We start from the raw sequence: 24,306 nt of genomic DNA on the forward strand, positions 1-24,306 counted from the left end.
GATCACGTGTGTGCTTTTCTACCGATGACGACGAAAAATCACATAACTCATGTGTTGTTGCGTTTTTGTGACTTTCCAAATCAATAGCGTAGTAGTAGTACCTACTTTTTTTATCGTCCATACATATCGTTGATGAATTTCATCAATAAAAATATAGGCCAGTTGTATAAAAAATAAGTTTTTCCGATTCAAATATTCATGTAACTTCGATCGAACGGTTCTAAAAATAATTCGTGAGCTGTAACCGAAAAAAGTGGTCGGTACCCTTCGTGTGTATACGAGTGTACGGCGATGAAAATTCGGCCGCGAAGATCAATAATGCAACGTGAGGCCTCTCGAGTAATGTGCTCTATCCTCTGCTTCCTGAAAACTTTTCAGGTGGATGGGTTGCTTCGAAATTCTCCAAATTTAATTTTCTTTCTGCCGTTCTCCGTTAGCTAAGTTTCGAGGAATCGCTAAGAACATTCCCTCCGTTAACTTTCAAACGGATGTTCTCTGCAGTGGAAAAAAAAGAGTCAAGGCAACAAGTCTACGTACGCCACACGCTCAGCCGGCTCCGGTTTTTTCGCGAAATATATTATTTCTGCCCGAAGCTTCTTTGCAGTTACACAAATTTGTCTGGCGTGATTAAATAGTGTACGAGTGCTGATTCGAAATAATGTGCTTGACACAACAAAAAAATCAGCGAGCCCATGTGGAAAACAAAACACTGATTGAAAAATGGAGTAGCCAAACGAGATTCCATACTCCAGGGCTCGAAAGGGTTTATGGGTATACGACATGCGTCAAATGGAGATCGATCCTGATTTTGATGGATCGCTGGAAAATATGCTTCTACAATTTTTTTTTTTTTTTTTTACTACATGCACTTCTGCAGGTAAAAAGCGCTCCTATCTATCAAAGAATTGAAAAGCTCAGCGTGAAAATGTGTCAGAAGTGATTTGTCGATACATAAGAGAGACTGACCGCTGATTGATACGCACGTGCTCACATGTAAACCAAACGGAGCTTTTTGCTGATCTACGCCCAAAGTCCAGATGACGGAGGAGTCACTGTTGAAGAAAAATGTTGTTTAAGCAGTACCATCGTGATGGAAACACAGAAAGTCACGAATAATTTGGGTCACGCCATTTTTACAAAAAAAAACACGATTAATTTGGTGACTTTAAGGGATGCTTCCTTTTTTTTTAAATAATAATATGTGTGCACGTGTAAAATAAGATGATCAGTTGAGTGTAAGTAAAACATAAATAAGGAGCTCAGCATCTCCAGATACAAGAAAGAGCAGCTCAGTTGAAAAGAGCAAAGCACATGTTTTTCTCCCTTCCTTTTTTAGTTCTGGTTGGCAGATAAAGGACTAAGGAAGGAAGGAAGCAAATAAACGGGTAATTCTTCCGCGATAAAAGCCCCCGTCCACGTGAACTCCTAAATGCTTCCTCTCCTTCTTGTGTAACATATCCACGTATAGTATATATGTCTGTAGACATATGTGCTGCTGTTGGCTTATACGACCCGAGTCAAACTGTCAGTTGCAGAGGACATGGACGCCGACCTAAAAATTGTATATACCTACGGAAGGAGGGCGAATAAGTGCAGTTGGCAGATGCTCAGATGCTGCTGTTGCATGTAGGTATATAGTCACAGCGAGAAAGACCGACTGATTGTGAAACTTTGCGAAAATATCACTGTACTATTATTATATTTACGTTTTTATGGTTGCTATTATCGACTGTTCGAGACGAATCGAAGTTGCTCCCTGTATTTCATTGAGTCGCGCTGAAAAAAATATTTACGCACTGCAGCGAAAAATAACCAAAACCCAATCATGATGTACAAATGAAATAAAAAATTTCCAGTTCTCGTGGAAGAGAAGCAGCAGTTGTGTAGTCGGACGGACGTCGTTTTTACCGGAGAATTCACGGGCCGGTTGTCACGGTCGCGGAAGAGGACGAGCCACGAAATGGGCTCCGAATGTGATCGACGAAGGAGATTGTGTAGGGCCGGGGTTGGGAGGAGCCGGTGAAGTGGACGGACTCGGGGATTTCGAGGTACGACAGAGCCAGAGTGGCTCAAGTGCTTGAGTGCGCTAACGGGAAATTTCCAAGGATATTTCATCCATCTCCCCATTTCTTTCTCGTACCATCGAGGAGATTGCTTTCACTTTTTACGTGTACTTGGATCTATACTTTTTTTCCTTTTTCATGATAAATACATTGTTATTTTGTTCAAGAGTCTACACAGAAGCACGTTCTTTAGCAATTTTCCAACTATTTTATGGAGTTTAAATTTTGAATGTAAAATCCACCCATCCAGCTGGTATTGAAGAAATTTGAGAAAATTTTCTCACTCTCTCTTTCTTCAAATCATTTATTTTCGTTAGTAATAATTTTATTATACTCCTGCATACTATTTCTAAAGTTTTTATTCATTATCATCATAAAGTTTTTATTGTAATGCTATAAGTTAATTTTACTTTTTTTTTTATTATTTATGAACTTAACCTAATGATACTTTTATACTTCATTCGCGTATACACTGTGCACTGGCTAATCTAAACCTTGCATCCCCAGCTAATAAATAAAGAATCTGCTTTAATATTATGTATAATCCTTCCTTCTTTCCAACAGATACTTAACATACAAAGTTTTTACTAGTAACCACAGGATGGTTGAGCCAAAAAATTTCATTGTGGTATTATTTGTTCGTCCACCCACCAACATTACCTTAACCCAAAGGTTTTTAACTCAAAATTTTTGCCCTAATAATTTGTTCCGTTAATTGTATGTCCCAACAAAACCACTGTTTTTGCTCCACGAGTATACATTTAATTGCCTTTATATTTTGTGACTAAAGGAAAGAGCAAGATTTGGGATTGTTGTTTTTCCGTCCACCGACGGTGATAAGGTAAAGAGCATGGATTTACAATTTTACGAGACGCATCGGTAATGCCATCCACGTTAAACTAAATTAAAAAGTGGAGCCGGTAAGAAGCAGCTTTTTGTTTGGACAGTCTAACTCTGGCGATGGCGTGTACTCTGAAAATACACTTAAAGAGTAAGGGCCAAGCCAGAGTCGAAGGTAAAAAAGGGAGAGACGCTGAGCAGGGAGAAGAAACATTATTCCGTCAAAGGAAGACTGGAATGCGGCAGCTTTTACGAGTCCCGCGGGAGGTCAAAGACCTTCTTGCTCGAAATTTCGAGCGATTTAAGGGGGAGGAGAGGCACGGGAGGAACGTCAGATTTTCGGGGTAACGAGAAATTTAGCCCTGCGCCATCGAATTTCCCACAGGATTTGCCAACGAAACGACTAGCCTTGCTTAAAATGGACCAGTAGCTATAGTTGTCTCTTCTATTTTTTTTTCTTTTTTTATTTTTTAACCGCGAGCATGGGGATGCTTGAAAAATTGAAGCTCTCCTGGAAAATTAAAGTTTTCAATTCTCACGTCAACTTTCAACCAGTTAACTTGGAATCGCGATTTTGTTCTGTTTGAATTCTGATTCGCTCGAATATTTGCAGTAAAAAACTTGTTTCAGTGAAAGATCAGTCAGTTAAATTGAAATAACCAGCGTTCAAAATAAGAAGAATTAATATCTACATATGGAATAGAATATATTCATTGTATCACTAACAGTTAACCAACTGCAAGTGCGGGTTGGCGTAACAGAGTCGGTTGGATGTATAATATTCGGATTCCTCGAGTTCGAAGCACGACCTTCGCAACTCACTATTGCTATGAATAGGACTTATCTCAGACTTTTCAGACAATCAATATAAAAGCTCAGGAAAGTGACTGACGTTAAATATGTTACATGCCAAATAGATAAAATTTCGTCTTTGGGTTGTTTCTTCCAAACACACTACAAACTTTTTTTTATCAATCTCTAATATGAAAACTAGTGATTGAGGATACTCAAGGAATCAACTGATAAATTGCCGATGACGCGGTTGAAAAAGAAAAACGGAACACAATTATATTGGACAGGCATGTAAATTTTTACACTTTCTTTCATGCATGCACAAGAAAACAAGAAAGTTTTAGTACTTACCTAATTCGGGTCCACACACGCGGGGTATGACTGAAAACAAAAATTTTTTAACCATGAAACTAACATCAGACGACGATTTAAAATTTTGGTTGCTTATATTTATCAAATATTGCTACCTTTGGTGAAAATTTTTACCGAAACAAGTCTTGAACAAAAATATTTACAGAAAATTCAGTCACGATGGACTTACTCTACAGATATAAGTAAGCGAATCAGAAATTTTTTCCAAAGACGTATTTGGCTTTTGAGAATAATATCTTAACATGCATTATACCTTTAAGGATGGCGCTGCAATTTTGATGCTCGAAACACAGTTTCCTCGCAAATAGGCAGTTCATGACGATTTTTCGTCCTCCTCCTGAAACCAGAAAATAAATACTAGTATTAACTCGTTGCTCGTATGATTAACAAATTAAATAAAGTTACAAGATAAGCCAATTTGAGTTATGAATATGTGAACGTCGAAGCGGCTAATTGCCATCGTCAAACGAATAAACTTTGACCATTAGAGGCGCGTACATCAGAGATACGTTAATGCATGTAAATACGCCCATCAAAAAGTACAGCTTCCGGTCAATTAAAATCATGATATCTACAGCTCAATCAACGCAATGCGAGACTCACCCCCTTTTTTCAATACCTCGCGATTTACTGGTCAACTCCATAATTTATTGAAACGAAAGAGTGACATGTGCGCGATGTATTAACCCTTTGAATGAACGACAGCCTTTCCACAAATGATATCACTGAATTGTGATTTTTGATGAAATGATAAGGCCACAGGTAACCAGTTACAATCGGAATTTATCCTGCACGGATTTTCCTCATCAATCATCGGTAGTAAAAATTCATATTGTATAATGGGTCAGTTTTAAATTAAGTGATGAAACGAAACAAAAAAAACTAGGGGTAATAAAAATAATAATGGTAGCTAATAGAGACGAAATAAAATCGAGGTCAAAATTACTCAAGTAGAGATAACACCACTTGTGTACATGTTGTCATTGCCACCAAGTGAGGGATGGACGGGAGAAGCTCCAAACTCCTCGAAACTACTCATAATAATCGTCGAGTGGAACTGAAGAGGTACTCTTGTCCAAGGGCGTAGTAATACATAACATATAGGCGTGAATTTGCACGCAATTCTGTGGTTGAAGGGACAATTAACCAATGATTGACCAATAATCATCGCTCGCACGTGTAAAGTGGACAATTAATTACACGTCACACCTATCCCCGTCGAACTATCCTCTCTCTTTGGATTTCCATCCCTTGGCAGCACGAAAAACGTGCAAAGAGAGACTCTATATACGCATAGCTTCACGGTATGCTCGATTGGCCTTAAACGGTGTGGCTCGCCAAGTGCTTCCCTCGATTGAAATCACCCGGATATCTCTCTCTCGCTTTTTCCTTTCCTTTTTTCTCTTTTTTTCTTTTTTTTTTCTTTTTGTTCTGCTGCTCGTGGCCATTAGAATCGTTAAGTCGGGAAATGGCTTTTTCTCGATCAACGAGATCGATGTGGCTCTCGGCCGATAATCGCTGCGGTACGCCGTGCAATGACACCTTCCCCATTTGATATGTGCTGGTTTTTTTTCTGTTTTATGTTTTAATTTTTCAATAAAAACTTCGATGTTACACTTAATAAGATTTTTAAATATTTTCAGAAAAAATTATAGATAGCAAGGAATTATCTGAGAACACAACGTCACAATTGTTTTATATTGCACGGTAATGGAGGAAAAAACTTATTGCGCCCTGCAGAGTCGCAGAGCGGGAATGGTTGTAACAAAAAAACAAACAAAGCGAAACACCAATCCATGTGGGTACCCAAATATATTCAATATTGATTGGCAGTAGCATTTGCATGCTTACACCTGCATCCCCGTGCACTTGCACCTTGGCTCTCACGTGTCTCTATTGATTTTCACTTTTCCCGCGAATACGTAATATGTACGAGGCTGTTCCCTAATACCATCCCATATCCCTTGCCCAAAGTGATAAGGCTGTTTGTATGCCGCTCGTAACATATTATCGATCTATTTTCCGTCTTTCATAACTCTTTCGTAGAACCAGATGCGCCATGGCGGAGGAGCGTGTGATTGCTCTTGGATGTGCGGTCGAAAATGCATGCGATAAATTGTATTTCAGCCAACATTTATCTCTCGGAGAATCGAATATTCATTTCGGACTCCGATAAAGTGGAATAAGCGATGATCTTTGAAAAGCTTGTAATCGAAACTTTATCCATCGGATGAGCTTGTACGTGAGAGAGATAGTACATGTCCGCGATGCAGCAATTCGTAGGACTCGAGAGAATTGCGAAAGCTACTCTACCGCCCCTCGTATCCCCCCTTTGTCGTTATTTTCGATTGACCTTTGCCCAGCTCATCTGACCCCTCGAGCACCAATAAACTAGGACGCGTCTTTCAGCGTGTGTTCGTGTGGCTCAATTAGTGGAACCGTAACTGTGGTAGGATATCCGTAAATATTTGAAAAAAGGGCGGTGGAATCACTTAAAAGTTTAAAGATAAATAATTTAATGATTAACTACGTTGCAAATTCCCTTGAATCGGTGATACTTTTTCCATTGATTTATTTAATGTTTAAGAGTAAAGGAATAAAAAGTCAAACCAATGGTTTAGCTTTTGTGGGATTTCATCATCTTCTTCAAAGTATCATATATGCTGCTGTTGTTTTCCCTTTTGGTTCCTACCTACGTTTTTATTGCTACTCGGCATTACCTCGCATCATTTTTCAAAAAGCAAGTTAGAAGCAACGTGGGAAACGAGTTAAACAATGTGCTTTCGATATTAAAATGAATGTACCTATACTCATCAAGTGAAGAAAACAATTAAGTGTGAAATAAAAAAGTGGATTAACAACTGAAGTCAATCGCAAAAACTTGTTCCTCGAACTTTGCTATAAGAAACGTTAAGCTACATTAACAGCCAAATAATCTAGAGCAAAGGTCTTGAGAGGACAGCTAGTTTCGATAATAGCATTTCTCACTTACCAGCGAAGAGAAGAGACGAGGAAGTGTTCGATAAAGAGACAGAGAAAGGAGATGGAGAAGCGCGAGGGTAATCCGATTCCACGGGGGACCCGGTAAAAGGGCGTCCTCGAGAGGTAACCCAATAGGACGGGCGAATCATCCTCAAAGCACCGGACTCGCTGCTCTCCCGACACGTATTTTACGCTCGACTCTTCTTTCCATCTTTTTTTTTTTTTTTTTTAAACTTTCCATCCATTCTTGCTTGGATTCGTCGTAATAGTACATTTATACGCTTCAGAAAGCGGTAATTCAAGTTTACCTCGAGTGAAACGGCAGAGCTTGATATTTTTGTTGATTTTGTTGTTTTGCTTGAGTCCCTCAAAAACAAATTTAATTCTGGAACGAGTTAGGGGGTATTACTCGAAGAAATTGTATATTAGCAGTTGAAAAAAGCTTTATCCTAAATTTGAAAATAAAACAATACCGATGCAATGTTCATTTATAGCGCTTAAGAAGGATACTAAACATACAAGTGGTACATAACAATAGAATTATTAGCTAACTATTGTTAATAACATTCTAAAATTTGTAACTTGGTACAACATTGAGCTCCCTTTTTTTAATTTTTTTTCTGTGTAAATCCCAAAATATCATATGTACACGTAGATCCAGGCATCATTACATAATTGCCAGATAAAGGGGAGATAAATTTACTTTAGAAAAGCAAAAAGCGGTAAACAGCAATGAGAAGTGAAGTTCCGGAGAATTATGAGAAGCGTCATTCGCGAGAGAGCTAAAGGAAAAAAAAGGGAGTAAAGATAAGCAGCCCCTGCAATTCTGTCTCTATTGGTATTTATAAGCTATGTCAGCCCTGCCAATAGCCGGTTTCTCAGTTGCTCCGATTTCATCCCCTTTCCACAAGGAAAAGGAGAAAAAGGAAAAAAAGAGCAAGTTAAGGGTATACCGGGAGAGCACAGCAAGCTAATAAAAACAACGGAAACTTTTCCCTTCCTCCGATACTCTTCGTTGACTTTTTTCCGCTACCACTGCTTCTGGCTCCTTGATCACCCCCTGCCCCCTACACTTTTCCAGTTTCTTTTGTGAAAAAAAATAGATCACCCCCTCATCCTTCCTTACCATTGTCCTTTTTGTCGAGATACAACGAAACATATTCCAATCTTCCCATCGACTCTGGCATTTCCTCGGGACATCTCTTTCATCATTGATAGCGTATTTAATCCTTTTCTCCTCTTAATCTTATCTCATTTCCAAACTTGTAGCTCATCCTATTCCCTTCCTCTTTTTTTAATCTTGCTTTTTCGCTTACAATAACAATCCCCCTATGTCCTTTAGACGCATTGTCAAGATGATCAACAGAAATTACATTTTTTTTTTTTTTTTTTTAATTTTCTGTTAGTACTCACAGTTTAAAATGATTTACCAAATATATGGAATATTTACTGAAGGGTAGAGCCATTACAGTCATTCTTTTCATCTTTGGGTCCAATTAAAGCTTCATCTCAAACGGGTTGGCTGTAGAAATGGTAAGAAAAGAGACTATTTTTTCAACAGAATATCATATTCCTCTTTTATCTTCATCTCTAATTTCCATAAGCCATTTCGTTGAGTTTCTTTCGAATACCCTTATAGACTACTCCTTATCTCGAGATATTTTTTCTCTCCTGCTTTGCATACCTTTGCCCCTCTACCCCTTCGCTTCCAAACCCTTTTACTTCATTCCTTACACTTTTGTGTTTTTTCCTCTTTCTCTTATTCCTCCACCCCATCCCTACAACACTCACTCTGTCCTTCTTTTGTCTCTTCACCTTTACTTTTCACGTTTTGGAAATTACATTTTCCCTCCAATTTGAGAAAGTAGATTTTTATTATTTTCCACCAAGATGCATTTAATAACCTCCTCGAAGCGTATAAAGGAGTAGCCAATGAATGGATGGTGGACTGGGGGTTGGGGAGGGTAGGAAAATCAAGCCGATAATTTGACTCGAGTATAAAAGTTTGCCAACTGTGTTCAATATAGGAAGTAGGGATGTATACACTTGTATACACTGTTGGTAGGGACTAAAACTCATCGAATCGGAACTTTTCGACAATGGCTCAAAAGCAGATAATCGACTATTCGACGATCCACCGAAGCGACGGCAGCAACGGGACTCTTTTTTTTTTGTTCAACTTTTTCATTTTATTTGTCCATTTTGTAACTATTCTCGTACTCCCTTCCTCTCACCCACCCGGTTTCCACTCATTTTCCGATCGTTTCGATTCTATGGGATTTATCTATCGTATCTTCGTGCAATTGTTTGATTCTCACGGTAAATTATTTTCATAAAATTGCGATGTTTCAACAGAGACATTTTAAGAAGCAGCAGCAGCGACACCCCGTGCCCTTGTCTTTTTATCAGTTAGCACTTTTATACACGTATAATATAATGTACTACAAGAAAAAAGCCCTACTCTGATCTGATGGTTGAAGAGGCCCAATCCCACAAAGTTTGACATACATTCCACCGGAGGGGGATAACCAAGTGGAAACTGCACGGAAAACTCGACGAGCTGTGTTGTGTACGCGTGGGTGCACTGGAGTGGGACGGAGATAAAGTAACGCGGACAAAGTGATCCTGTACCTGTACACACATGTATATATATGGAGTTGGGGGTTGAAACGCGTTGCGTGTACTCCGGGGGCTCGAAAAGAGATCCACAGAGAGGGAGGATGTCGAGGGTGCTACAGTGATTTTCAATTATCAGCTTGGCCAACAGGACGCACGCACGCACGGCGACACTTCATCGCGTGAAAGCAGCACGGATCATCAGGATTATGTTATTTAGTTTTCGCTTCCCGCTCGTGTTTATTTATTCAATTGATTGCGCGTTTGTTTGTCCTACAAAATGCCCCTACACGGCTGGTTGTTGATTTGTTTTGCGATGTCGAAACATTTTGACGAAAGATGTGTAAAATGCGTTTTGAAATTTTTTTTGTTTCCGATAACAATGACTGGAATGAGTTACTACTTGAACGCAGTGTGACAAGCATATACCAGCGCATACCGATATGACGCCTCATGAATGGGAGTCACGCACCGGGACAGCGTGTCTATGCGTAGCACACACCTAGCGGGATAACGTGGACGTTGATGATGATTAGTCGGGCTTGGAGTGATACCCGAGCCTGAACGGATAGGACGATAGGACGGCAGCTGCGTTTTGGAGTAACGAATGATGGGTGAAGCTATTGTTTTCAAACACCTTTCACTCTAGTTTCTAATGAGGAGAGAAAAAATTCTTTTGCCTTTCGAATCAGAAAAATGGAAAAGTTCATATGATCCAAAATTACAACTATTATCAAAATAGTTGTAGAATCTTGAATAATCGCATGACAACAGTGTTATTTTGTACTTTTGAAGTGAAATAATTGATTACGATAAAATAAAAGTACATGTCTCTTAATGTTTTTGAAGATAATTAAAAAAAAAGATTAAAAAAGACTTTTCATCTAACGTAAATAAGTCTTAAAAATTGAGTTAAGTTCGTTAATTGAAATTAAGAAAAATGAATATGAATGTCATTTAAAATACGTATAAACATATAGCTATTTGTCTCCCTACAATAAATTTTTACAAAAAGTGTCAGCTCACACAAAATCTAAATTTTATTTTTCTCTCCTACCATCGAAACCTCACTTTATAGCTTTACTATAGATAAAAATTATCCTTGCAACAAAAAGTAAGCAAGTGCGTTCGATCTCGGTGAGACTATTTTGTATTTCCGGGGGTGTTTGCTTGTTTTTGTGCTTACACTGTTTATTGAGGACTAACGAAAGAGCTCTCAAGCACCTGTCTGTCATCGTTGCGGGCCAAGCCCTGGTTTCTGAAATCACACTAAAAGGTCGATGGAGCCTTTTTAGCCTTTAGTTAATCATGAAATAAATAAATACACTAAAAAATCAGTAATAAATGTATTTTAACTTTTTTCTTTTTTTTTTTTAATAACTAAAAACTCCGTACGTACAGGAATATTTTTATCAAAATTTACAAGACTGAACATGAAATATCTAAAGTATTTTGATGAAGACGGCTTTGCTCATACTATCACTAATCAAATAAACGAGCAAAGCAAAAACAAAAAAAAAAAGTATAAATCTTCTGACTTAGCTCATAAAAATATTATTACCTTTAAAAAAAAAAAAAAACCTTTAGTAATTTGAAGTCGACTGCGTGATATGAAAAAAAAAAATAATTCCGTTGCCATTCTCCCGTCGATAAAGCCAAAGCAACGCTTTCAAGAGCCCCGTCGCACCCTCGCACGCGTGCATGCGTGCGTGTACTTCGTCTTATCTAGTTCTCGCCCCAATCTCTTCTTCCTTCTTCCACCTCTGTTATTATTTTTTTTTCTCTTCGCGTTTTTATACCCTGACAGGTTTTTTTTTTTTTTTTTCTTTTTCGCACACGCAGAGCCGTCGAGCACACCTTGCATGCCCACCTCTTTGGTCGGCCAATCGCGTCTAAACCAGATAAGCATCGCCTTGAGGGTAAGTGAGACTCTAATTGCGTGTCGCGAAACGACCCGTTGCCTGTGGATCGATTTGTTGTGCCAGCCTTTGGCTACCTCAGGTAATTTTTTTTTTTTTCCCCTTAATACCCTTCGCTAGAATTTGAAGCTCTTGGGCGCTCATACGGATACTTGACTTTTAACAAAAATGAGAAGTTTTTTTTTTCCTTGTGCCGGATTACCCGTGATTTGTCTGATGGATTGAAAAATCGATATTTGCATCTAAATAGTGCTCGGCGGCCGTGCGGAATCGAGAGCCCGAGTTTCAAAAGGGAGGGGAGAGCAGACATTCGTATATTTTCATATTACAGCTGAAAACTTGTCGAGATTCTGGTCGGCGAGGACGCGCTTTTCTCGCAAAACTTCGTCGGAGGGGGGGAGGTATTCCAGTAGGGACTTTTACCCGTTCCCCCCTCCCCAAGTACCTTTTCAAAGTTTTGCACTCGTCTCACCGTATGAAATCGATTTTCGCTCATGACTCTTTTCGCTTTTGGACGCCCCCCATCCCACCGCCAGACGGTTCTTTCTCCAAAAGTTGTTCATGCAAAACTTCTTTCGAGCCGTCCTTTTCTCACCTCCTGCGACCGATTTTACACTTAAGGGTGTTGTAGCGAACATTGGTGTTCAATAATACCTTTATTTTTCAGAGGTGGTAGGCAGAAGGTGATTGTACGTGATTTTTCGTGCGTCTGACTAAACGTAGTGTTTTCTACTTAAAATTTTCACATCTATTTTTCGTCACACCAAATACGTAATTTTGATTTGGCAAATTTTTTCATAGAGTTATTAATGCATAGAAATATATTTAACACTATCGAATAAATACATTTGTCCGAGGTAATATTCGAGGAGTCTCCTCTGAAAACATATAGCTCTGCATTGAATCGTACATCTGAAATGAAAGCATTTTAACGCCACTTGATGGTTGTAATGAATTAATACCTGCAGCGGTACTTAATGGAAACAAATTAATTGAAAAAATGCTTAAAACGTGTAATGATAAACCAAAGCAAAAAACTTGTTCCTTCCAGGCTTTAAAATACACTTGGAACGAGCCATGTGCAGTTGTGACTGTTTTATCTCCCTTTTGCATAACTTTTGATAATCGTCCGCTTCTGTTGTATACGATTTGTCTACCTCTCTCTGTGTTACACAGTAGTCTAGTAGGGATTGTTGATGAGGTGGCCAGCCAACACTGGTATTGCAATAGCCTCTCCTCCTGATGTTGGTCAAGCCCCAACGTTTAAGTCAAAATGGAAGGGTGTAGGTAAATCCGTGGTAGATGCATAGTGCAGAAGTGGGACGACCAACAGGAGAGAAAATACCATAGGAGCAGCTTAGGATTTCCCTTCCAATTTCACTAACGAGATTCGACTAAACGCGCGACTTATACGCGTCCGCAGCTTCCACTATACGGTGGCATTAATTCAACGCTCCAAGGGAGGAGAGTAACTCCGCTTCCACTGATCCAAGGTTTCGGATATCGCTTGGCTGTGGCTGGGACTTTTGTACCTTTGTTCCCTGGAGTTAACATAAGTACGAGTGGTGGTATTTTCAACCGACGAGCCAATTGATTCGCAACACCAATTAAATTGTTTTTCTTTGTTTGCCCCAAAAGCATCCAAGTAAACACTTTTAAATATTTAATCATAGAAGGCTTTTATTGCCATGAGTATCAATAAATAGTTGGTATCACTACTGACGCCATTTATTATCCCTTAGAGGCTTTTTTATCTGACCTTGGCAATTGTATTTAGAAGCTCGCAATGAGGACTAAATATTACTACTTTTCCAATTTATTAATGTTAATACTAACGTATCGATTCATTACCGTATATTTTATTTCTAAATTTTTTTTTTTTTTTTTAACACCCTACAATATGGAGGTTTTCGAAAAAGCTCGTCAATTTTCTTTAAAAAATTTTTTGCGTCGAACTATTCTCAGCTTCAGGCTTCTACTTTAAACTAAGTAAAAATTGAATACAGTAATTGAATGAACTAATCAAATCACGAATGATTTTACCTCTAGAGTGTTACAACAAAAAAAAAGATACTCTACTGTATGCTAAGAGAGCCATCAAAAGCTAAACAACACGTTAAATTTGTAGCACAAAAAATAAAAGAGAGAAAAAAATCTTTTTAATCGTGTGTATATTTGTCGTGCCAATTAAGAGAAGAAAGAAGAAAAAGAAAAATAGGAGGAAGAAGATGAGGCTCACAGGCATCCCCCAACTAATTGGACGATACATAAGGGGATGGGGGTAAGAGTGAGTTGGTGAAAAACTGCGTGGCTTCGAGATGCCGAGGGTAAAGGTGGTTACAGATGATTAGCCATCCTAGGGCCCCACTAGAGTACCTTTCCTGGCTATAGCAGAGACCAACCCCCTTTTACATATATACCTTTCCATCTTTTTATTTTTTCTCTATAGACTCGAGTACTCGTTATAAATTGCCAGCCTATGGAGGATTTCTTTTCACGAATCCCTATCTTGTCCCTATGGTTTGGAACTCTTTTTTAAAAAATATTATGCAGAAAAATCTCCTGAAAGATTAATATCCATACCCTCTGTTTGAAGAAAAGGATGAACTCAATGTGCGTAAAAAGAACCTTTGGTCCCTCGATCAATTTAGCTGCCGAATACCATCGCAAGAAAAAAGGTAAAAAATATTGAAGTACAAGTAATTAATCAGCATTTGGCATATCCGAGTAAGTGATCAATAGGTCCACTGAGTGAGGGGAAAGGGAATAGATACTTTCGTGTCGTCCCTTCAATCGGGATGTATCCAAACATGAGATCAAATTGAATGAGCAGCCGCCCCGTAGCTGATACCATCCAATAATGACTGATATGGGCAGCCGTAGTGGGTCTTCCTCGACTACACTCTTTGCCATACGTCAAGTGGGATTAGTTGCTGTAAGGTAATGTCAGCACGAAAAAGATCACGTGTACCTCGAAAAGTAGATGGATATGGATTATCCGTGTCGCTCAGCGAAGAGTTTAGTCCTGGGGAGGAGATACCCACGTAGATGTCAATGTAAGACAAGTGCGAAAGTAACCCCCAGCCGATCAATCTTGTCCCTCGAACAGTCGATGCTACTTTTCCACGTCACGTGGATCCCTTTATATCCTCCTCTACAAGTTACAAGAAGATCTTCGCCAGTCGTTGGTGTGTGGGTACAGCAAATTGTAGTCGAAGAATATAGTATTGGGACGTTTATCGGGAGTATACAAGTGGGAAGGTAATGCTCTTTCAAATGACCACGTGGTGATGCCAAAGTATCTGATCTTCCTTCCTCAGATTGACAGACTATTTTACATTTTGTTTTTATGCCAATGACTACTTTATTCGGTAGTTACCTGAACGTTGAATTAACGTATTTAATTCTTTAAAGGCTCGATTTACTTTTAGCTCCTTTGACGTTAAAAAATTACTCGTCATGTTTGGTTAGTCAGAAAATATCACTGGAATTATTACACTACAGTGAGTTCATTATAAAAAAAAGTTCTTTTTCCAGACCGGGATGTAAAAATAGAATACCTAATAAAAGACTATTTCTATTAGTATTTGAGGGTGATTAATTATTGAACATCTGAGATAGAGCTACAACGTTTGTGTTGCTACACTTATGTTTAAGTAATTCATGGTGACGCATACGAAGCGAATAATCGACGGTACCGGTGTGAAATCTTCATTGTTGTACGTTGGTCCATTAGTGCTGGTGTGTCCATAGAATACAGAAGAAAAAAAATATTTTTGAGGGTTGAAAGGTCGTCGCTTGGAGGAAAATCACGTCCACACAAAAGGACCAAGTAAACGTCAGTAGGCCGTACTAAAAGCACCCGCCAAATTGAGAGACACGAAAGGGAAGATAAACATCCAGTTCTTCACGAGTGTAACCTATAAATGTACGACACGCAAAAGCCATAAATCACACACATGGTGGGGAGTGTTGAGGCCATCAACACGCGAGATTTCTGTAAAAACCAGTTTATGGGTCTTTGGGCAACGTAAAACAGCCAATGCGTCGAGAGAAAGACATATGAATTTCTCGCATAAAAGTCCATCTGGTGTCGCTCTAAATTAAGTTTCTTTGGAGGTAAAATGACCCCAAGGTTACTCGGAGCAATAGTTATTCCGGACCTCAACTAAAAAAAAAAATGCTTCCCCATGTACATAGGTAATATGAAAAAGGAAAATAAGTCAGATCTCTGAGACTTTGTTGGATATCACAAAAGTTTGCTTGAAAATAAAAAAAAAAAATCTTACGATCGATAAAGTGATTTTTTTCGGTATAGTCTCTCTTGAATTCTTGTACAAGTACGTACTCGTTTATCAGCGAAAAGTTTTCTTTCCGAAAAAACTATATTTTAATAGAGTCTTGACTCGTGACCCAATAACAGTAGGTAATGCCTTCCCCGCGCGAGCACTCACACACAGCTCGTACTTGCAAAAAAATAGTTTCTTCTTTGCGCACAATTTATTGGGGCTTCCGCAGTCGCTCCTTAAGAAACAATGGCTTTTAGTGTACACACGGGGGAAGCATCTGCAGGTATGTAATTAATCGTATGCAGCAGAACTAAAGTCACCTCGTCGGCTTTTATGCGTCTCGAAAAAAAGTGGGTGTACAACAAAAGTACAGATTAATGATACCCACACTAAAAGCGACCGACGAGAGTAACAGATAATGTAACAGTCATGCGCTGAAATGGAGTGTTCGTGCGATTCGTGTTTGGTTAGTTGCTTAGAGAGCCAATTAATGGAAAAGTGGCTATGCACTCGTCCTACCTACGAGGATGCCTTGATTGTTGTAGGAAATATAGTAATTTGATGTAAAAAAAAAAATGTTTCTTTTAATTGTAAAAAAAGTTTCTTACAACCACAATTAGTGCATCCTTAAGATTCAAGTATTTTGTTGCCTTTTCAAAGAGAAGATTGAGAGAGGAATCAGCCGTAATACAATAAAATTTATTATTGGCTATTTTTACCAAATCAGAAGTCACTGATCTAGTACGTAAGAACGTAACTTTTTTTTGCAAATTGAAAGAAGTAAAAATTTTTTTTACTATGTAAATATAGGAAAACTTGTACGTATCGCTAGAATAACTATGAGACACAAACTCGTGATTGCAAAAATGCAAAATTACAACAGAGTACATACGATAAACGTAGTAACATACCGTAATTTAAAAAACATTTCAAAAAAACACTGATATCTCCAAAACTCGGTTTTTATTTACGAGCACATATTTATTTTTCTTAAACGCTATTACCTCGTATTGTGAGAGTGGTGATGACAACAATTAGCTCCGGATGTCTGTCCATGTATCACTGCTATCGAAACAGTCATTTCGGACTTTGCATATATCGGGAAGCTTGAGAAATTGAGCATTGCGCATGAGAGTCACGTTGCCCAAAAAAAAAGGAATTCCAATAAAAGCGTTTTCTTTGCATCGGAACAGAAGATACACATAAAAAATAAAAAAAAAAGCAAAACCACACGTGAAAGCTACTGTGCTCACTAGGGATTTCCGCAGGGAGGTACAAGCGAGGGGTAAAACTATGTAAATGAGAGTAAGACAGAGACAGCTAGAGCCTCTTCTTCGTAAAAATGGAAGGAAGAGGAGATAGATTGGACACGGAAATCCGCGGGGCACGTACGCACGACTGGCTTGAGGATCGGAAAATTGCAAGCAGCAGCAAAACAGCAGGAGCTCACTCGAGCGTACAAAAGAGCCTTCCTGCACGTATATCTACATGCGAGGAAAATTTGAAAAGAAAAGCCCAAGAAAAAGTCAAGTGTACGCGACTCGAAAATCGGTGTCTCTCTATTGCCGGTTAAAAATCGTTTGCCAGAAGCGGAGCAAAGCTATGCGCATAAGTGTATATGTGTGCCAACAGCGACTGGGAGGAGGAGGAGGAGAAGGTCCTCGTTGTCTAGGGTTCCTCTGCTGAATCGATTCTCTACACCCGCGCACCTGCCTTATACCACCCCCCCCTCCTTTCAAGGTACCACCAGCCAAGTGCTCGGGTACACTTACATGCAAAGGCTTAGGTATACGTATGTGTGTGTTCGGGGGTGGACGATTTTCGTACTGCATTTGGCGGTGGCACGCGGCCATTATAATGCGGAACGACTACGATTTTCCACATATTCGTGCACGTATTTGGACGACTTTCGCCCTCTGCCCCTTTCCTTCCAGTTTAAATAAAAGCACGTCCCGTTTATTTTCTCCCTTTTTTTTGTTTCTTTCTTGATTTCCAGCTGACTGGAGACTAACTATTTTTGCGTGACCCAAGAAATGCTTGGGCTGGTTTTATCGCACCCTCAGTCGCTTGCAATGGCGATTGTTGGGGTGTGTAATTGTTTCCCAAAAATGCGTGACTGTAACCTTTTTTTAAAAGAAAAATCGAAAATTAACAAAATCATAACAAGTTTCGTAGGAAAAAAAAGAAGAATCCCCGTACAGACATACTCTGCCAAATCACACAGAAAATGTGAGGAAAGAAGGTCCCTGTTGTATCTCTTTGTGTCGTATAATTGCGCAATTTGCTCCAGTAAACGCTACGTTTTAATATTCCCCCGCACAAGGTCAGGAGTGAGAGTGTCCTCTTTTTGTCCTCGTTACGCCTCAGTTCGCTCCAGTTCTGCTACGCACTTTTTCTCCATCTCCACTTCCCTCCCTCACTTGGATTAAGTTGAAGAAGAGCTAGATGTCCCCTCGTTAGGGTGGAGGTTCACCCCCTAATCCCTCAAGGGCTTACCGACTAAATGGTGGACTCAAGACGCCTCCTCCTTCCCTCACAGGAAATGCAAGGAATTTCTCACATAGCGGGACTAGAGAAGGACATCGTTTTTAATTTTCATCCTCGAAATTGAAAGCTTGAGTCAACTACTTCGTGCTGGGAATTTCAATGCGCGCATCGTACCTGTGCTTACCGACTCTCTGGAAACTGAACTAAATCTGGAGATTTTCAGCTTAACATTATTAAAAAACTGGACCACATGAGTATCTCCACATTTTAGACTCTTGTGTTTTGCATCACACTATTTAATATTTTGAACAACTTTTTTTGTTACATCATCCATTAGTATTCCTTTATCTGATCTGCACCGAGTTCCTGTGGACACGAGTATACACATTTTGCTATGAGTTACATCCGAACTGTGCGCGTACCTGTAATGTTAATGAACTAAAAAAAAAGCACCTGCCAAGAGTTTAAACTAAACAAAAAAAAACATTCACTAATTTTTTAAAGAACAAAGTGCAAATAATACGGATAAAAGTAGAATTGGCGTAATCCCACAAAACGTCACTGATGAGTTTGATCGATGACCCGAATTATACAACTTGATAAGGGAACTCCGGCGAATCGTAAGAAAAATTTGAAGTTTGACGTGGGCTCGAGAGAAAAGTAAAACTTTTGCCCCCAGAGATTCCGGAGATGGAAGAAGTGTTAGTCTGATGGGTGGCCATTTTCGAGGCAGGGCCATTATTCTTGTAGTGGATATAAAGAGTCATTTTTTGTACCATAGCCATCTATTACACTTAAAAAAGTAAAACCCCTCAGGTACAAATTATTATTTTCTGTAAAAAGAGGAAACAAGTATCATCAGATAAGTGCAAAAAAATTACGTCTCAGATGTTAGGCAAGATAAATCTAAGTCAATAAGTAAAAATATAACGTCATAAAAGTATAAGTAAAAATATGAGTCATTACCGTACATTGGCCGTGCCTAAAAAAAAGTTTCGATATACTTTGAGGAAAAGAAATTTTGCTCAAACGTGACGAATTATTTTATAAAAACTTGCTCCGAGGTATTCCAATACGTAGTGCGTGGTTCATGCATACTCGGAAAGTGGGAAAAGCAAAGTGTCGCGAATGTAGGTCAGGTATCGAATGTGGATCAAAACATTTCGTCGGAGCTACAAGGACCTCGGGATATACCTATCCAATTATAAAAATTTTATCGAGGACACTCTTCGAACTGCCGAGAGCTGCTACCGCTGAGGTGTAGAAGAAATAAATCAAATTAAAGTTCTAAAAATATCTGAAAAACGAAAAATTGTTTTTTCAAAGAAGAAAAAAGGAAATTTTTCAAGTATTGACATATTTTACCAATTGCAACTTGAAAAAGGTCATGTACAAATTTTTCTCTCCTATCTGTCGTCGTAGTATATACGGATATGATATAAAAAAAAATTTTTAATAAACGTGATACAGAAAGAAAGAATATCTATATAAAAGAAGCTTTTGAATGAAAACGAAAATTGACTTTAGCTAGTAGATTTTCGAGATGTCATTCGGGATAGAAAAATAGAAGGAGAACAAGTCTCCACTGCATACGTAGGTATATGTGGGTACATGAATTAATATGTAAGGACGAACAAGCCAAACGTCAAATACAACGTTTTCATTGTAGTCGACCTGCCTCGGGTGTATTTGCGATCGAGAATCGATTCTCGCACACTCACACTCGCGATCGGTTTTGTGCGTGTCTTTGGAAATGGTAGAAACGCCGCTGCCCCTTTGTTGGCTGGCCTGGCCCATTGTGGCCCATTGTGTCGACTAATTTTTCAATTTTACCCTTCAACTTCCTTCCCATCCCTTTCCATTTTACTTTTTAAAAACATTTTGGCTCATTGTGCATCCCAGTACTGATGAATGAATCGAAAAAGTTTAATAAAGGCACCATTTGAAACGATACATATTCAGGAAGAGAAAAATTGGATTCCCGATGATAATAGCACGAATCATTTGGTGGATGTATCGAGGCATTTGGGAGTAGAAACAGGAACAAATCGAAGGAGGGAAATCTTCCGATAAAACGTCCTCACATACGCGTTCACTCGCTTGCCTACCCTCCCCATCCCCAACATAGGCAAGAAAACGAGGAGCCCATACACGAGCATCACGTATCAGTCGTCACTGAGAGAAACGAGGGACTATACATGTATGCACGCATATCCTGTATTCGACGCACGTCCCGAGCGTTTGCCGAGAAAATCGAAATATTAACATCGGCAGAACAAATCTGGCTTCGTGTATCTCGTATCGATGGTTTTGGTGGGGAAGGTGATTTCCGTAATTTCGACAACAACAAACAAAAGACCCCCTCCCTGGACTCGTGGGTCCGATTATTCAGCTTCCCCAACTCTTTTCCCGATCTCCTCCATATTTTTGATTTGGTAAACACATGGAAGAGGCTTCTCTGAACGTCAAATATACCACATTGAGAATCAGAAGCTGGAAAATATGGTGGTATTGTCGGAAAGCCAATTTCATGATACCAACCCCTCGAAGTACAGGATATCGAAGTTGGTACGTATGTATGTGGTAAATAAATGGCTTATTTTCTATATTTGAAGCTCGACTCGGCTGAGGCAAAAAAGTTGTTTGTAAATCTCTCAGTGCATGTATTACATATTGTATGTGTATACATTTACATGATTCACTGGCCACGTGTTGCATGAGTCGAACAGTTGCATTGGCTTACTCTTCCGATGTAGGTATGTACATGTGACCATCAAAGATGGTATCGAAAACTCGTAAACGGAACAAACCATAGCCTAAACATAAATCATCAGAAATGTAGGATGTAGAGCTCTACTACTCAAAAGACGCGTCAATGGTAGGAAGGAAGTTAATTGTGTAGTACACGATGGGTACGATCAACCTCTATAATCTTACGGGAAAATTATCGTCCAAAGAAACCCATGAGCTGGTGTGGGGGAGGTAGGGGTTATTGGGGGTGGGATGGGGTCGTCGTCGTTGGCGTTGATTAATGGCAGCCCATAATTATTGTCCCGCACTCCATCACCACCGGACGAAGAGTTTCTCGCCACACTACGTCATATCGATTGCCGCGAATCGAGGGACCATCGAGTGGGTAGAGAGAGGAAATTGAGTTCATTATCACCGTATCGGTGGGACATGTTTGGGCTTGATTTAGGGATCATTATCACTCCAGAAGGTCAATCGCGTTGATGCCCATTATTTTCCGCTAAAGTATAGTGTACAATGGAACCAATACACACGTATCATCATCTTTGTTGCTTTGCTACTACAATGTTTGAGTGTTTTAACTAACTAATCTGTGCATTTATTTTTCTATATTAGGACTCTATTTCAAGTATTAAAACGAAGATACAAAACATGATTGGCAATTGTTGATGTACGTATATATACTAATTACAATTGATCATAACACAGTACGAAATATTTGTTTCTTTCTATACTTGAACGGGTGTTTATACATTAGCACTAGATGATGCATTGAAGTGACGATTAACGTTCAACGTTTAATATTACATGCGTGTATACCCGAATAAGGGCATGTTTAATCATATTTCCGTTTAAAATTTACCGGTACACAGTTTTTCTACTTTCCACCTATTTTCCGCTTTATACGAAGAAAATAGGGAAGAAAACGTAAAATGAGAAGAAAAAAAAAGAAGAAGAAAAGAAAAAAATCAAACAGATCTGGATACTCCAAAGAATGTTTTGATCTTATCTCTGAGAGAAAAAATTCGCCAAGTATCGAGCATTGAGACGCTAGTCGTTCAAGAACTCGTAGCAAGACTTTCGTGCAAATGAGTTGGAAACTTTGGCATTACATACCTAGACATGCGAAAGTAGTTAGAAAAGTCTATCTTTATGGTAAGAAAAAAAGGAGGAGGGGAAGGATCTTCTTCATAGGCCCCAAAGTGCAAATTCTCTGGTGGATTATTAGGTAATCGAGAGCCAATTTTCTGGCTGCCCGCACCACCGACTCATCCCGATGTATCAGGCGAACGACGTGGCGGCCTCGCACCGATGGATCCGATAATTATTCTAAAGTTTCGGGATCACAAGTTACCGGTATAGGTTGGCAGGTGGTCTATAATCGTCGACTTGATTAAATTATCGCGAGGAGGTGGCGGAGGTGCAGATTATCGGTGTAATCTCTTTTGCTCCTTCCGTACTCGTCACACCCCTATATACAAGCGAAACATCATCACCATCATTATCTTCAAAGGTGAAGACAATATCGTTGAAAAATTACAAAATCCAATGAATTGAGCTATGTGAAGGCACTGCTCGTAAAAATGCCTTTGTCTGGAAGAATTAACCCTTTCGACTCTCGCTGGAGGAGAAACTAAAGGGAACAGCGAAGAAGAAAAAAAGGAGAAGAGCCGAAAAGTCGATCGCATAAATCGCCGAGTCTGGCACGGGAGCTACGAGAAAATTGAACGTCACGAGGAGCAGGAAGTCAAGGAGTGGCTGGAGGGAAAAAAAGGATACACACCCTCAGAGCAGCTCAGCGCCTAAAATCCCTCACTTGCCCTTTTCTCCCCGAGAGACAATAAGTGAGGGGGGAGTACATCGCAGTCACTCTTTAGTGCGACAGAGTGGAGTGTCTCATCTACTCCCAACTGATACTTACTTTCCTGTGCACAATCAATGGGTGGATGTCGCGTGGGGGACGTGGGGGTGATTGGTTATTAGGCGGGATGAGATCAGGACATACGATGGGGAGGGAGGTGTCGGTGGTGCTGCTGAGGAATTGATTTCTCGTCAGTTCGAAGGACTTGCCTCTTCGACTGCAGCTCGTGAGATATTAGAAAATTAACATGGAGAGACGGTGCTAGGTATAATTTAATTATGAGTAAACTAAAATACCTCCTTGAGCGTAAATATTTTTACACACGTATTCGAGCTCCTGACGTCGATCACCCACGTCGTTTAGAGTTTCTCCTCCGTTTTTCATAGCTTCTGCATAGCTTCAACGTGTGGCCATGTGAATATGTGCCAAAAAACTTGTATTTTGATTTATGGGTGGAGGCATTATTTATTCACGCCAATTTACCTTTTCCCCATCCACAAGCGTCGAGCTTCGGTCGTAATCGCCTTTGTGGATATTTTATTTTGATGATGAATGTTCAAGACTCTTAAATAATATAATCCAATAGCTGACATGTTATCAGGTCCTACTTCTCTATAATATAACGTACGTAAATGGAAATACAAGTATGCTGCTGCTTCCTTGTCCCGAAATAGTTTATTTTTTTCACAAAATACAAAGAATCGCATGACGTTTTTAGCCCTCAACAAAGTGAATGTTACACGTGACAAATAGTTTTGTTTGGACTTGTTTTACTGACACTGGCATGGTATATATAATGATGTATAATCCCCTCGAGAGCGCACCCCAAGCTCCATATAGTTGGTATATATATATTCAGCACACATATGACCCTCAGACCTGCAAATCGTAAAAAATTATCCCCTTACTGGGTTACTCTACCCACCGAACGAATCCCCATCGTATCTGTAAAATTAACACCAGTAGGGAGCTACGGGCGTCATAGAGACTGCGAAAATTAATTATCACTCGAGACTCCCGTGGAGGGAGTCTAATCAGCCGTATACAGTTGGCTGCCGGCGATGCAACCTTTCTCTCTCTCTGTTCCTCGAAATGTTCTCTCCTCCCACTCGCAGTAGAACTGGGCTAATGAGCAATTTTGCGAGATTTGCATTTCAAAGCTTCCCTTATCCTCCCCTCCTCCTCCCACACACACACATTTTAAGACAGACCACGAACACATGCCACTACACATTAAAGCTATAATTGGACTGATATACATCATTACTGCTTGTACGCGGTTTCCCTTTCGTGCTGTGATCTTCTTTTCATATCAACGTTTTCACTCACTTGTA

At 39.5% G+C, this 24,306-nt stretch overlaps 1 protein-coding gene across 1 annotated transcript in view; it reads right to left on the bottom strand.

The window, feature by feature from the left end:
• Positions 1-24,306, bottom strand: part of LOC106637711 (uncharacterized) — a 121,691-nt gene that overhangs the window by 67,803 nt on the left and 29,582 nt on the right. The window contains exons 2-3 of the mRNA XM_089595496.1: positions 4,321-4,404; positions 4,047-4,076 (exon numbers count right to left, since the gene is read on the bottom strand). Of these exons, the coding sequence (XP_089451622.1) occupies positions 4,047-4,076; positions 4,321-4,404 (114 nt within the window). The remainder of the gene's footprint in view (positions 1-4,046; positions 4,077-4,320; positions 4,405-24,306) is intronic.

Source organism: Copidosoma floridanum, unplaced genomic scaffold, assembly GCF_036245765.1.
Source record: "Copidosoma floridanum isolate Cflo_tuat_1 unplaced genomic scaffold, Cflo_Japanese_pri ptg000025l, whole genome shotgun sequence".
In the NCBI taxonomy this organism is placed as follows: Eukaryota; Metazoa; Arthropoda; class Insecta; order Hymenoptera; family Encyrtidae; genus Copidosoma; species Copidosoma floridanum.